Raw genomic sequence first — 16,623 nt, 5'->3', positions numbered from 1 at the left:
CTTCAGGAGCCTCACGAACCCCTGAAGAGCTGGGTACTTCGGCTAAAGAAGTCGGCTCTTCAATTGAGGGTGGAAGGGTGATAGCTGCCAAAAATTCGGCCTCCTTGGCGCGAAGCAAGTCTTCTTCCACGCGTATTTCTTCATCAATCAAAGCATCATAAAAACTCTCCACTGTATAGAAAAGAGAAACAGTTTAAGCAGTTAAAAGCGAGAACAAAAGAACAAGATGTTACCTAAGGAAATGTGGGTATCAGGTTTGACGGAGCTTAAACCAAATAGGTATAGAAGCTCGACCTTCAACCATTTCGGGATCGAGAGTCGGTGACCTAATAATTTCTCACAATAAATGGGAAAAGAGGGAAGAAGATGAAACTCTCTAACGTCGGGCAGGGGAGGCAAGAAAGATTTCCAAGCATGAGACCAAGGAATAGGCCCCGGAAATTTTAAAAAGAAAAAACGAGATTTCCAGGCTTTGAGAGACGACGACATATCTCCAAAAAGGACCATTTTAGTGCGCGACTGGTGAGTACTTGGGATAGGAAAACATGAAGAAATTTTGAGTAGGAGGAATATCTCGTAGACGAAACAACATGTAAGTACCGCATAGATAACGAAATGCATTAGGGGCAAACTGTTGCAAAGGAATATCAAAATACCTACATATCTCAATCAAGAAAGGAGGAATGGGGAATCTTAAGCCCCCTATCAACTGATCCTTGAAAAAAGTCACGCAGTTATCAGGGGGATGATGAGGCCGATCATTCGGTGTCGGAAGTAGGATTTTGTATTCCTTAGGAATTTCATATTGACGACGGATGGACAATTTAGCATTCTTATCAAAGGTAGAAGACATATGGACATACCAAGGAGCAATTGTTTCCGCGGCCATGGGCAAAGGTATAGGCTAAGGAAACAATGGATTACTTACTGAAGACAAGAAGGGGGATCGTCGTGAAATGGTGAGCACGAGGTCTGGTTGAAGGCAGCAATAGGAAAAGAACTCTAGAGAAGAAAAAAAGGAAGGACAAGGTTAAAAAGGAGACAAAGGGTTTTGGGTTTTGAAAAACACACAACTGTCGTCAGATCAAAATACTTTTATTGCAGCAGACGCCTAGGATCGAAATAGAAAGGCAAAAGGCCCACGTGACGTGGCGGTCAGATAAAGTATGTGTTATATCATCATAAAAACGTTTATATCGGATGTGATAGGACGGATCACGCGGGGGTTGGTAGCGTCTCGAGGTATGTTTCTAACATTCTCTCACCTGAAAGATAACCAATCACCAGCTAGGAAGTTTCGAAAGAAGGCGTGATTAACTGGACATGAAAAAGCGAAAAGTCTGATTTTCTTGATTAAAGTCCAAGCTAAGGACAAAAACATTTAAGGATGAAGATTTAGGCGAATGACAGATTTTGAATTAACGTTCTTATAAAATACAAACTAATATTGATCGAAATAATGTTATGTTAGCCGATATGATTTTAATTATAATATCAGTCGTGATATAGAAGTATGCCAATAGTTAAGACAGCCTCGGTCATGATAAATGATACATATGTAGAATACAACATTACATTTATTCTTGTAAATTACAGAAGGATTCCATAGAATCATTTGACTTAATACAAGAGTCTGTTGTTACACTTAGAATCTGATCAAGTACATAACATTACATCTTTCCTCGGAGCAGTAAGCCTCAGATAGATAACAAAGTTTACAAACACAAGCTCTTGAAACGCTTAGAAAATTTCAGTCTCACTGGAGTCAAACTTACCATGGAGCAGAGAGGGAAATAGTTTACTTTGCCCAGGCTTGCCAAGGCAAATAAGTGGCAATATTCTGCCTGGAACAAAGAAAGCAAAAAAAGCAGAAAGGCTCAGAGGCAACGAGATAGGGAAATATTTATTCATTCCATCATGAAAAAGTAAATGTAAAAACCACTTCCCCTCTCAAGCCGTCTGAGCTCGGCAAGTGAGGCAACCAGGTATAGCCCAAGGGTAACATGTGCTGTGCCCTTCACACAGCACCCTTGGGTCATTTGGCTGCCCCTCTATAAGTAGCAAAAATCTCTTTGAAGTTTCTTGAGTCCTTCAGAGCATCGACATCTTTGGATGAAAAATATGAATGGTGAAGCTTCATCTCTTAAGACAATCCCTTCAACCCTAGAGGTAACTGGAGCAAATATCCCAATAAACTCATATATAGATCTCACCTTGTCCAACAAAAGTCGCCCCAAAAGAGGAGGATCCGAGACCATAACCTTAGCAATAAAAGGTGGCAAGGAAGGAAAAGAACTGAGATGGATGGTGGATGAAGAGAAGGTTATAGCCCTATTTAAAGGAGCAAAAGGCTCACAGGAGTACTATACTTGAGTTAGCGAGACAGTTGTACACAAAATCTGTGAGGTCATATCAATATCTGAAGCAGAGTCACGGATAGGAAAAGACAAAGCCAAACTTATGTCTAGTCAGTCGTCTACACCTCCTTCGACTAGACTTGAAGGGAAGGCTAGTGATATGGGTAAGGTTTTATAGGTCCCTGATAAGAAGGAAAAGGGGGGGGGGGTAAAGAAACTAAGAAGATAGGCCAATATCGGCCGAAACATACCTCCCAGGCATAGTTAGGTCTATATCGGCCGGTACATAACTGCAGGAAGGAGGTAGGGTAATATCGGTCGGGATATACCCCGATAGGATATAAGTCTATATCGACCGAAATAAGCCTCCCAGGAGAAAGACCTATATACTTTTGAGGAAGTAAGCTAATATTGGTCGGGACATACTTTCATGATGAAGGTAGGGTAATATCGGTCGGGACATAACTGCATGAAGGAGGTAGGGTAATATCGGTCGGGATATACCCCGATAGGAGATAAGTCTATATCGACCGAAACACACCTCCCAGACAAAGTTAGGCTAATATCAGCCGGGACATAACTGCAGGAAGGAGGTAGGGTAATATCGGTCGGGATATACCTCGATAGGAGATAAGTCTATATCGACCGAAACACACCTCCCAGGCGAAGTTAGGTTAATATCTACCGGGACATATCTCCCAGGCAAAGTTAGGCTAATATCGGTCGGGACATACCCCGATAGGATATAAGTCTATATCGACCGAAATAAGCCTCCCAGGAGAAAGACCTATATACTTTTGAGGAAGTAAGCTAATATTGGTCGGGACATACCTTCATGATGAAGGTAGGGTAATATCGGTCGGGACATACCCTGATAGGAGAGCCAGTACGGGCCGGTCGATCAATACCTTGGAAAGATACTGAATATTAACATGGAAAGAGGTGTAAATAGAAGACGTATGAGGAAGGATCATAGGTAAATATTTCAAATAAGATAATTAATGGAGATATCTGTAATAAGTAAATACATAACATGTGTTATATTTTGGCGGGAAATATGCTTCCAGATTATTTTGCAGGTACTAAACGACAAAGAAGGTACATCTGGGGTACGAAAAAGATTTCTTAAAAATCATCTACCACAAGTACGTAGCTGACGTCATCTCATAACGAACTCTAACAAACCGGGGTCCACTTCATGACTACGGAGGTTGTATGAAGTGGTATAAAAAGGGGAATCCTCTCCGTTGGCAAGGTAAGTTCACCAGTTCACATCATTGTGCACATTGATAACCCTAATTTTCTGAGCTACTGTTCATCTTCTTCTTCCTTCATCCATACTGAAAGAGATCACTTACTTGAGCGTCGGAGGGCCTAGCCAGGGATTCCCACCCCGATTTTAGGTCACTGACAATAGTGTTGGTTGGTTTCTTGTGCGCAGGAGGTCTTGGAAGCTTCGAACCTGGGTTTCCTCTCTTCAGATTTGGTTTTCTTTTTCATTATTGGGTCTTCATACGAGGAAAGCCTCCGGTGACTCTACTTTTTCCCGATCCGCTTTGGGTTTCTCGGATTGGTATTCGGCAGACTTTATTCTTCATCAGCATGGTGGGTTTCCCTCTTCCGGGTCTCCGTCGTGTCCAGCTTCTCAGACAGGATCAAATTTTGGGTCTTCATACGAGGAAAGCCTCCGGTGACTCTACTTTTTCCTGATCCGGTGACTCTACTTTTTCCCGATCCGCTTTGGGTTTCTCAGATTGGTATTCGGCAGACTTTATTCTTCATCAGCACGATGGGTTTCCCTCTTCCGGGTCTCCGTCGTGTCCAGCTTCTCAGACAGGATCACATACCAAGGTTATCATCAGATCCCTCTGGCATGAGGAGATCAAAAGAAGGTCAGTTTCATCACGACTGATGACACCTTCTGTTATACTATCATGCCCTTTGGACTAAGAATTGCAAGAGCGACCTAGCAAATAATGATGGATAAGATATTCAGAGAGCAGATAGGTCGTAATGTGGAGGTTTATGTGGACGACATACTCATCAAGTCCACCCTAGCAGTTAATCTGATTACTGATGTTAAAGAAACCTACAGCGCATTGCGACAATATGGATTGAAGCTAAATCCGTTGAAGTGCCTATTTGGGGCTCGGGGAGGAAAGTTTTTGGGATATCTCGTTACTGAACAAGGAATTCAGGCTAATCCTGAAAAAGTACGTGCACTTCGAGACATGAAGGCCCCTCAAAACCTGAAAGAAGCCCAGAAACTAGTAGGAAGGATAACAACGCTATCCAGATTCATATCCTGGTCAGCAGATCAAGCACTGCCCTTCTTCAAAGTTCTTAGAAGAGCGACCAAGTTTCAGTGGGATGAAGAATGCAATCAGGCCTTTGAAAAACTAAAGAAGCACCCGGAGACCCTACCCTCTTTGTTTAAACCTACGGCGGGGGAGCCACTTTGGGTGTATTTGTCAACCACTCCTAAGGCCATGGGGGCGATGTTGGTTAAGGAGCAAGATGATGTACAACAACCGATGTACTTCTTCAGCCATTTATTGAAAGGGGGTTGAGTCTCGGTACACAACCCTGGAAAAGTTAGTCTACGAATTGGTACTCATGGCATGCCGCTTAAGACCTTATTTCTTAGCACATCCCGTTACAGTCCTGACCAATAACACCATGGGTAAAGCTCTCACTAACGTGGAAGTGGCAGACCGGCTCATCAAATGGGCAACTGAGCTAGGAGAGTATGACATACAGTATTAACCTCGAGCGGCAATTAAAGCTCAGGCCCTGGCTAATTTTCTGACAGAAGTTTATCAGACAGATTCTGAGGAAACTTGGAAGATTTATGTGGACGGGTCATCCACCCAACAGGAAAGCGGGGAAGGAATCCTTTTGATATTCCCCCAAGAAGACATCCTACAATTAGTTGTTCGATTGAATTTCAGAGCCATCAATAATGAGGCAAAGTATGAGGCTCTATTGGCAGGTCTGCAGGTAGCTCGGCATGTAGGGGCCACTCGGGTCATTGTATACTCCGATTCTCAGCTGGTAGCTCAATAGGTGGTAGGTAACTTCGAGGTTACTAGTAATAAGTTACAAGTATACAGAGGGGCCTATGAGAAAATGAAGGAGGACTTTAAGGAGGTCACAGTCACTAAGGTTCCCTGGGCAGAAAATCAAAGGGTCGACGAATTGGCCAAAATGGCTAGCTCTTTGACTACTTGGGTACTGGACAGGTCGGTCGCTTAGACCTTCTTGATAACTGAAAATAGACTTACAAAACAACATTGAAGAGGTAATTGACTGGAGGGCTACGATGATCAATTATTTGCAGCGAGGTGCCCTACCGAATGATCCGGAAGAAGTCAGGCTGGTCAGGAAATGGGTTCATAGGTACACTCTAATGGGGGGCCAACTATACAAGCAAGCGTTCTCTAGACCACTGCTTAAATGCATAGGAGTGGAGGAGGCCGAATACGCTCTGCGAGAAATACATCAAGGATGTTGTGGCAGTTGTGTGGGGGAAGAATGCTGGCTCGAAAAGTGTTGTTGGTCGGGTATTTCTGACCCACTCTGTAGAAGGATGCACAGCGACTGGTAAACACTTGCTTGTCTTACCAAAAATATCAAAATCTGACCCACCGCCCGACAGACACATTAAAGATCGTAATATTCTCCTGCCCATTCGATCAATGGGGCATAGACATTGTAGAATTTTTTCCCATGACACTAGAACAAAGACGATTCTTACTGGTAGCAGTAGATTATTTTTCTAAATGGGTGGAGGCAGAAGCTCTGGCCAAAATCACTGAAGGAGCAGTTATCCAATTTCTATGGAAGAACCTCCTTTGCCGATTTGGGATTCCTCACAAGTTAGTTTCTGACAACGGAAGACAATTTCAAGGTCGTAAAATCCAAGTATGGTGTCAGAGGTTCGACATAACTCAAGCCTTCACGTTTGTAGCTTCTCCTCAGAGCAACGGGCAAACTGAGGTCACCAATAGAGAAATTGTTAGAGGATTAAAGGTCAAATTGGATCACGTTGGGGGCGATTGGGTAGAAGAGCTACCTAGTATTCTTTGGACATATCGAACAACTCCCTGAGAAAGCACAGGGCTCACCCCATTCCATCTGGTGTACGGCAGTGAGGCGGTGGTACCTATCGAGGTCAGGGTGTCTTCGGTCAGAAGAATGCTCTATGACCAAGGAAATATCGAGCAGTGGTTAACAGAGCTGGATTTCATCAGTGAGTTCGCGAACGGGCGGCTGTTCGACTAACTGCGTATCGGCAAAGGATGCACCAAAATTATGATAGAAGGGTAGTGCCTTGATTCTTTGGAGAAGAGGATCTAGTTTGGAAGCGGACGAAATCCATAGGAGAGGTGACTAAGTTGGCTCCTCAGTGGGATGACCCGTACAAAGTGGTCAAGAAGTTGGCCTCGGGTGCCTATTACTTGCAAGATGCTTAGGGTAGACCACTGAGTCGCCCGTGGAGCGCTAACTATCTCCATCCTTATCAGGTCTAGGATAAGGTTTGTAAAATATAAGGGGGAAAAGAAAATGGGATAGATCAGGCATGGAGAGCCAGGTCAGAATGTATAGATGTACATCCCTGTTCTGAGATTTTATAGCTCAGGAGCCCTTGTTTCATGACCAAGTAAGAGGTATAACATCCAAATATCATAGTACACTAAGTAGTCTTATTGTTCGCACACAAAGTCATTTAAAAGCATCAAACACATCATCGGGTATCTCCCTAAGTATGCGGCGGTGATATAGAAAGTCCTCGGGAGGAATAGAGGATAGGTACCCTGCCTCATGAAGTTGTCTAAGCACTCCTACCGCCCCATAAGTCATGGATGTAGCAAGTGATCGCCCACTTGCATGCCAAACTTTGGAAAACGTAAGTATTCTTCTAGGTGTGCTCCCAGCCGATCAACCTCCCCTGCCTTATAAGTCTCCAAGGTGTTGGATCGAGAAGCGCTAGAGGGGGGTGAATAGCGCTCGTGGCTATTTCGTTCGATTTAAAAACAGAGTCGGAATACGCAGCGAATTAAGTAAAGAAAGAAAGAAACAAAGCAAACCAAGAAGACACATATTGTTTACTTGGTTCAGAGTCTGTGGCGACTCCTACTTCAAGGCCCGCGATCGTTGATCGCTTACTGTGGGCAACAACTATATCGCACAAAGAGTTTGTACAAAGGTAAGTTACAATAAGTGCAACAATTAAAGAAAACTTATACCGACGACAGAATCTTAAAGTAGCGGAGCTCCGGGTCGTCGGAAACTTGTAGCAGCACTTCTGGGTGTTTTTTGTGGCAGCGCGTTGTAGCTTGATCACTTAGAAATTGTTGTTCTAAGCCTCTGCCTCGAACCCCCTTTTAAATAGTGCTGGAGGTGCCTCCAAGCCTGTCCGAGGCGCTACCAGGCCGCCGAGTCGCACACGTGGATCAGCTCTGATCTGATCACACCTTATCCCATTGAAGGCGCCTCCAAGCTGCTCTAAGGCGCCTCCAACACCTGGTCCAAGGTGCCTCCAATGCCTGGTCCAAGGCGCCTTCAGCTTCCTCCAAGGCGCCTCCAGCGCCTCTGGACAGCTGGCTTCGGCTAGCACCCGAGGCGCCTCCAAGCCCTATGGAGGCGCCTCAGACACTGTTCATCCGAGGTCAAATGTGTTCCTTTGTTCCTGCAAAATGTGTTAGTCCCAAACACAAGCCCTGCAAAACAAAGTTAGCACAGAAATATGATAAATGATATCGACAGTCATCGGACTGTCCGGATCTGACTTCGGATTTCCAACCGAAAATCCTAGGTCGACCCGACGCCTACTGTTCCCTCTACGGGGAACGCGTCCTCACCTACTCCACTCAGAAGGTTTACTTGTTGTCAGTGCGATCCTCCAGATCGACTGGACTTTTGCTCAGCTTTAGAAGCTTCCGGACTTTCTGTTGGACTTCCGCTTCCCAGCCCGTCCAGTCTTTTACCTGGTTCGCAGCACCAGGACTTTCCACCTAGGGTTACCCCCATAGGACTTTTGTCTGAAGCTCTCGACCCATCAAGACTTTTCGCATAGGGTTACCACCCCCTATGACCTAGGGTTACCACTAGTGTCGGCCTTTTTGCATGTCACAAAGCGCTCCAAATTAATAAAGATTGGAACCCATTTAAGCTAAATAGAATACGTGTAGTAAGGAGTCCCAAGTCGTATTTTTCCGAGGACTAACTAGTAAAAGTGTGTAAATTCTAGAGTTGGTTCCAATCAAATTCTTACGTCAACAAGGTCAATTAAGTACATCATTTGACTTACAATTCAATTTATCTTCATCTAATGCATTCAAGATCAGAATTAAAGATAATTCATCCTCATCTAAACATGATTAAACTTCTTTCAATTCAAGTTGTTAACAATTAAGCATCATTGAATCAAATAAATCAATAACCATCTCTCTAATTCACAATCACAATTCCAATCAATTTCTTAAGCTCAAATAACTAAACTTGGACAGAGATAACAAATCACAAGCTCAAGTTAAACATTCCATTTTCAAGCATAATCACAATCACCACAAGTTCAATGAGTAGATCAAAGGTTTCCTAATTTCTTGAATCGAAATTAACACTAGATTGCATGAGCCGAACTAGATAATTCAAAACAAAACCTAGATTACGAACTAATTAGCTAGCTATAATTAGATAGCTACTTAAGATTCAGATTGCACACTAAGTTAGTAGCTGAAATTGGTTCAAATTGCAGAAATCTAAAAAGAATCAAAGTTGCAAACAAGAAATAAGCAATGGAATTGCAGAAAAGTAAATCAGATCATAGATCTGAGCAATGTGATGAACAATTCAAAGACTAAGATAATGAAAACCTAAACCCTAACATTCCACAAACCAAACCGTAGCAACCTTCTTCAATCTGCCAGGAAACCTCCAAAACAGAAGTGCTCTCGGAAACCTCCTTTCAAGCACCCAACAGACAATTCCCGAGCTTCCAGCTATTACCAGAGAACGTTCACAGATCCAGGAAACCTCCTTTCAACTCACATCCAGCTGGTAACCTCACAATCCAAAGAAACAGAGCAAAGGTTCTATGATTTGCAAAGCTAAGTAAATTGATCAGATCTACTTAACCTCGCTGCGGAATGACGATCGGAAAAGGTCCAGTAGCTCTCAGGAGACCTCCCTCTAAGCTCTGGTTGAGGCGAAGATCGCCGTTCGGGAAACCTCCCTCAACAGGATCGCGGCAGTGAGCAGAACCTGAGTCGCGTCCGAGAAACCTCTCTCAACACTCTCTAATCACTGGAAGATGAACGCCGGCAGCTGGAAGTCGTTGTCGGTGAAGAAGAAGACGAACCGGATCTGATCTGAGGAATGGGAGCGTCGGCGTCGCAAGGAAGAAGAAGATGGTACTGTAGCAAAATCGCGAACACGCCGAGCCCAGCTACTGTAGCTTCTCACGCAGGTTTTTAAACCTCCTCAGTTCAGATCCAACGGCTGAGATTCATTTGGGCTAGATCAACGGTGGAAAGTCATCCAAAATCAGATCTGAATCTACTGATGTTGATCTAGGGTCTGGATCTACTCTCCTGTAGGTCGGATCGATCAGATCATCACTGGATGGTCCAGATCAGCCCAGTCTTCAATGAACGGTCCAGATTAATCCGGCTGGATCAATGGCTGGATGAACTCAGATCTGGATCAAAACTTCTGGATCTCCATAAATGGCTCAGATCTGCTCCCCTTTAAGTTGGATCGGCCAGATCTTCAACGGATGGCTCAGATCTACTCAATCTTGGATGAACGGCCTATAATGCTCCGAGGCTTGATCTTCTTGTTTAGCCCTTGATTTGAGCCCAAATGCAGCCTGATCTGATCGGGTCCATGACCCTTTTGAAGCCTACAAAATAATAAGCAAATATTAGCATCAAATACCATGAAAATAGACTAATTTGCAATTAGGTCCAAAATTGATACAAAGTATAAAAATGTAGTGTAAATGTGGATTCTATATATGAAAACTACATCAAACCATGATTGTGTGAATGAGAATAGTATAGTAAAATCATGGTTATCAAATTCCCCCACACTTACTCTTGAACGTCCCGTGAAAGTAAAGGAAACTAAAAATCATCTCCATAGAAAATTCCCTAGCAATACCTAAAAGATAGTAAAAAGAATTTAACTAAGACCATATTAAAGATCACAACAATCATGAATACAATCCAAACAATATTCAGTAGGTATGGTAGTTTCAATCCAATTGAAAAATTAAACAAGTTGCAATCTCACAAGGGATTTACCTAATCTATCTCTCACACTCAAGCATGTGTATAAGTGAAGCTCACTCAATGCAACTCACAACATTTCACTACCATAAGCTTGCTTATTTTCTAATTCTCCACCACCATAAAACATAGCATACATGAATCAAAAGGATTTCATCAACTAGAATTGAAATGAAATCAAAAAGAACAATGAAAGTAGATGAAATGGCAAAAGAAAAGAATTCAATGAAGTATATGAGAAGATAAGAGTATTGGAGAAATATACTTGATGAGTTGACCATTTTGATGTGAAAAGAAATGAATACCATATGTCATTACCACTTCAAAGTATCAAGCTAACCTCCCCTTCAATTTGATGACAAACAAAGAATCTTGATACTCTATCTTCCACTTGATACTCTCTTGATGTGCCATTTTTCAATCTCACATCAAATTAATGAAGAACTCCCCCACACTTAAACTATTGTCCGTCTCGGACAATGAAAAACCACATGTATCCAATGTATTAACACTCTTGAAGCCACCTTTTCTCATTCTACAAAAATTCTTTTTCTATTTCTGCTCTCGAACCAAAATCCAAATATCCAGCAAAACTACAGAAAACAGCAAAACTATATAATATTCCTGCAATTCTACTTGTGTCCATTCTTCATTCTGTAGACCTCTGTTCTGAGGTGTTTTGCAAGTTCAAGTTTCCCACAAAAAGGTTTCAGAAATTTGAACAAAGAAATCACTTCTACATAATAACACCATTTGATTTAGCTATAAATATAGCTACTGGAAGAACAACTTCAACAGCAGAATTGAAATTACTGACCAGTTTAAGAATTTGCTAAACTTCCATTCCAATTCTGCAACTCATGTTCCAGCAATAAAATCTAAAGAATTAAAACTGCCAGCTAAAAATTTTCTGAAACATAATTTCAGAACTCAGACAATGAAGAACATTATGAATCCAATGAAGAACATCATGAATCCAATTGACTTGATACTCATCTTGTCACTCTTCTTCTTTTCATTCTGCAGGTCTTAATTTCTCTCCTTCCTCCATTTCTGTGACAATCTGAACGTATTCTGCAATAAACTTCTCTTGCTTTGTATTCAAGAACAGCCTCATTGATAATCTACATCAGCCTTTATTAAGACATTCCAAAAAGAATTGACACATGATATCACAAATCTAAGATTCTGATATTGAACTCTTAATTCCCGAATTTTACAGCTTGTATCAGATTTTTCTTACCGATGATTAAGATTCAGAAATTTGGACAAAAGGATCAGCTTCAATGGATAAATTTCAGCATACATTGCTGAATGCTGCAAGGGCTATTATTGTATTAAAGAAGTACCAAATCAAGACTCCATTGATACTACAATTTCATAAATGAAACTTGCTGTAATTCAGTTGCAGTTTATACAACTTCAGCTTCAACATTTGCACATCAGCTTCATTTATGTGCCTTTATATACGCTCCAACATCTTGCTTCAAATTAAGATAATACCAAGCAAAACAACACCTGATTTCTGCCTTATAGACATCCATACACCAAGTAAATGCTTCCACAAATTCAAGCTTGAGACATACTAAAATAGTTTCATTTCTTTGACTTCTATGTAATTTCTGCATGAATTTCAGATTGGTCAACTGGATTCTAGCCATGGCTTGTTCTGAAAACAGAACAGCATTAATGCTATTCTGCATTCAAAGATTTAAATCCAGCTAGATTTACAGCAGTGAAGTCCTTCATTCCTGCTTCTACATTTAGCATAAGCCTTTATTTGCTATCACTTACAGGTCCGAATTTGAATTGCCAGAATTTAATTTCAGAATCAGTCTGCTTTTGTTTGTCAGAAATTCAGCATCAATCAATCACAAATATCAGCTTTAAGAATTCAAATTCAAGCATTCACTTTGTTTATATCACCTCTAAAATCGCTTTGAGCTTGAAAATTCTGCAAATTGTATAAAATTCCAGCATTGCGACGAAGCTATACAGTTTCAGCATTCATTTGTTCTTGTTTCTTATACTGCTGGAAAAGGTCTTAGTAGTTGTATGCATGCCTGCTCTCACTGCTCAATATCAGAACTAATTCCCAAAATTCCAGAATTTGCAGAAATGGGCAATTTTGACACTTAGTTTTCAGAAATGAACACAATGTCTGCATATCATTGTTCTTCACAGCAGCACAAAAGGAAACATGGCACAAATAACTCACAAAATGGCACACTTGTAACCCTGATATATCCCTTGTATCTGATCTTAAAATGCAGAATTTTCAGCATCATTGTTAGCCATCAATCCTGCCCTTACATTTAGCATTCATCTTCAGCAATCCAATTTCAGCAGGGGTTCTCCAGAATTCCAGATTCCATTATCCCAGCAGAATTCAGTTACAATTCCAGCATTTTAACAAATTGGGCAGATTAAGTCAGCAACTTCCAATAGCTTGGTCAGACTTCAGAGTTTCTGAAATTCCCATATTTCAGACTGCATTTTTCCTCACTGATTTGTGCTACTGATACTTACATATTCAGTCCAGCAGGTTTGTGAAGAACTGGAAATGGTTAGCATGGAAATGATCTTAATTTGTGTAAATATCAGCAATGCAGATTCAATTCTGCACTCTAAATTCTGTCATTCCAGCAATCAACTTCTTTTGTTTCCATTTGTTTCCTTCTAAAGCTTACACTACAATCATTGAATGAGTATCACTTCACAACTAGAGAGCCTTCACTGCCTTCTTTTAATGTCAATGGTCCTCACTGCTGCGGCTTACACCATTTCTTCATTTCTGCATTGCAAAATTCAGAATCCAATTCTTGCACTTGTTTCCTTCTTCAGCAACTTCAAAAATCAGAAATCAGATTAAGTATCAGCTTTTGATATCTAGCAGCTTCATCATATGAATCCGGATCTGTCTTGCTTTAGTTTCTCCAATAGCTCACCAATGACAACCATTCCTCTGATTTTCCAATTCCAGCAGATGTGTAGTGTAGTACCAAAAGACAGTTATCACTAAGTTCTGAATTTTCAGATTGGTACACTCAATTGCTAATTCATATGCTACTGCTTCCTTGCTTCAAGCTTCATCAGATTATTTTTATAGGACTGCACAATTATTTCATCATATACTAGCTTGATTTTCATCCTATTTCAGCTTCATAACATCAAATAAAATGTTTAGTGCGATTCCAGAATTCCAACATATTCCTACACATTTCTGCCACTTCATCAAAACTAATTTTCTTAAGTTGTACAAGAGTTTCAAAAATTTTCTGTTATCAGTTTCAGATTCAAGCTGATGTATTCCTGCATCTACATCAAGCAGCAATCAGCACTCTTTCTTCAGCAATAGAACAGCTCTTAATAAAATTTCCCTTGACAAATTCAGCATGTAAGCTTTAAGGATTCAATTTCTGAGCACTGATTCCAAAATGCTGCAAATTTGGCACACAACAATTTCTTCAAGTTTGTTAGCTTCTGAAAATTTCTGCTAAAATTCTGCTGCTGTATTTAAAGAATCTGAATGCTCACTTTAAACTCTGCATTTTTTTATCACAGAATCAGAATATCTGCAACTTACAGTTCCAGTTCCAAATTCAGCATTGCCATTTGTAATATCAACTCAGATTATAAGCTCAAAGATTTACAACTTCCAAGTGATTCATGGCTTAAGAAACAAATTCAGATTCATGTTCACTATAGGTTTGTCATGTTCAGAAAACTGCTCAAAGAGTTAAGCACACCACATATTTCAATTGGCACACAACATCTAACTTCTGATCTGCCCTAACAACCTTATTTTGAAAGTGTGTTCCTCATTTCAGCAATTCAATTTCTTGTAATCGATACTCCTTGGCACAAAATCCTGCATCTTCAACAAATCATTCTTCCAAAACTCCATCATTGGCTTGAATTTTCCCATCCATTAACAAATGAATCCAAGCATTCAAAATCACTACACCCCTCCCCCACACTTAATCCTTTATCATCTTGCAAAATCTAACTCATCAAGTATTCAACCAAAACACTCAATTAAAGAATGACAAGCAAAGAGAATTAAGATTTAGAATGCTAGATGAGAATGTTTCAAGAAAATTATGAGGAAAGGAATTGGAAAGTATGGGGAACAAAATTGACAAAATCCTCAATTTCCATGCATACTTATGATATTGTGACTTTGAAAAGAAACTAAGCAAGTTCTAGAGTTCAATTGTTATGAGAACATGCCACACAAAATAAAATAGTGTTTAGGCTTAAAGTGGTCCTCTCTAGGTAATATTCACACAATCATGCCTAATTGATCAAATTGGAATCCACCACCAAATTAACCAATATTATGCAAGAAAAGCATCCAATCATGTTAAATGACCTAAAATTGATGATCAAATTTAAGAAGCTTTTACCATCTTAAAAATATTACTTAGAAAATTCCATGGAGGGTTTTATTCAAATGAAATGCTATGTATACTAACAAAATGCAAAGTATGAAAGCAAAGTGTGGAAGTAAAATGCAAATATAGGAAAATGATACTAAAGGAATTTATAAAAGGAATTTATTAACAAAGCATGAATTAAAATGCAAAAGAAAATGAAATTAGAACCAACTCCCCTTTCATTCCGGTGGTCGAAGAAGATTTAGCAACAAAATCCACACCGGAAATGGAGTATCTTTGTTTGCGATTAACTTCTTTTTATTGACCATTTTTCCATTGCAAATTCTTTCTGGAGGCCTTAGGTGGTTCAGTGTAAGCATCCACTCCGGAAGCTTGTATTCTCCTACAACATCATTAAAAGGCAACACCTCCCACACGTATATGGGGTAAAAAGAAGATGGGAGAATATTAGTATGGGTAGAAAATTTATCAAGAAATGAATCACAACTAATGAAATCAACAAATGGTACCTCTATTGAATTTTCTGATGAATCACAAAAAATACTCACCTTGTCGTTTTGAACGGTACCTGGAGTGGTAATTGTTACCTCCTTTTCATCATGATATGGCTCAAGCTCTTGTTCTTGTGAATGTTCATCCTCATGTAGTGATTCTTGGGTGCTTGGCTCCATAGCACAAGTCCCTACACTTACATCTTCAACTCTTGGTGATTCTTGAGGTAATGCTTCCAGTAAGCATTCCCCTACACTTAAATCATCTTCAAAAACATGCTCAGAACCTGATTCACTAACAACATCTTCAACAACAAAATTATTAGGATCAGAAATTTGCATAATTACATAATCATCACAAAAAATATTAGAAAATTCGTGTGAAGTAATGGGAGTAGGGTCAGGCCTGACAGAATCGCTACTTTCCATCTCTCCACTGGAGTTTTGTGCTTGCGGCTGATTAATAGATGATGTAATCTGATCTAATTGAATCTGTATGTTCTGAATCCTTGAAAATTGTTGCTCTTGATGTTCGATCATTTGTTGCATCATCTCCCTGAGTTTCCATGTTGATTCATCCATCTGAGGATCGTTTTGTTGAAAAGGTTGTGGGATAAAATTTGTTGAAACCTCTTGAAACCCATATGAACTCTGGTAGGTTGGATATGGCTCAATAAATGGTCCTTGTGCACTTTCATACCTGAAACATGAATTATCCACCCAATTAGAATTAAAACCATTTGAAAATGAATCATACCTATTTTGTTGATCCATGTTTGGGTAATATTGATACTCAGGTTGAAAACACTGATAACTCTCCATTCCACCTCCAAAATTCTGAAAATATGGATCCATGCTAAAGAAATCTCCTATTCTTTCAAAACAACACTACAAATCAATGTTAGAAGATTCTAGAGCATAAAGTTTCAATCTCATGAAAACATGAACAGTAAAAGCAATTAATAATTCAAGAACAACCCAACATGAAAATACAAAAGAGAAATAAGCAATCAAATCAATCAACATGCTAACAAATAAAATCAATCAATGCATCAATCTAAAATAAGCACACTACTAGTTA

The 16,623-nt window shown here is 40.2% G+C and overlaps 1 protein-coding gene across 1 annotated transcript; it reads left to right on the top strand.

Annotated features, from left to right (window-relative positions):
* The first annotated feature begins 4,336 nt into the window (after window positions 1–4,336).
* On the top strand, window positions 4,337–13,064 carry LOC121991201. Its single transcript, XM_042545219.1, has 3 exons — window positions 4,337–4,570; window positions 12,629–12,773; window positions 12,925–13,064. The coding sequence occupies exons 1-3, from the start codon at window positions 4,337–4,339 to the stop codon at window positions 13,062–13,064; spliced, it is 519 nt and encodes a 172-aa protein (XP_042401153.1).
* Window positions 13,065–16,623: the final 3,559 nt, after the last annotated feature.

The sequence above is a fragment of the Zingiber officinale genome, chromosome 6B, assembly GCF_018446385.1.
Source record: "Zingiber officinale cultivar Zhangliang chromosome 6B, Zo_v1.1, whole genome shotgun sequence".
Classification (NCBI taxonomy): Eukaryota; Viridiplantae; Streptophyta; class Magnoliopsida; order Zingiberales; family Zingiberaceae; genus Zingiber; species Zingiber officinale.
This window is presented reverse-complemented; position numbering and strand designations above follow the sequence as displayed.

What these genes read in the sequence shown, in the direction of transcription:
- LOC121991201 (XM_042545219.1), top strand. Translation starts at nt 4,337, where the DNA reads ATGGATAAGATATTCAGAGAGCAGATAGGTCGTAATGTGGAGGTTTAT. An exon ending in TTCAGGCTAATCCTGAAAAA is followed by an intron (nt 4,571 to 12,628) that starts GTACGTGCACTT and finishes ATAAAATTCCAG; the next exon opens with CATTGCGACGAAGCTATACA. An exon ending in TCCAGAATTTGCAGAAATGG is followed by an intron (nt 12,774 to 12,924) that starts GCAATTTTGACA and finishes CTTAAAATGCAG; the next exon opens with AATTTTCAGCATCATTGTTA.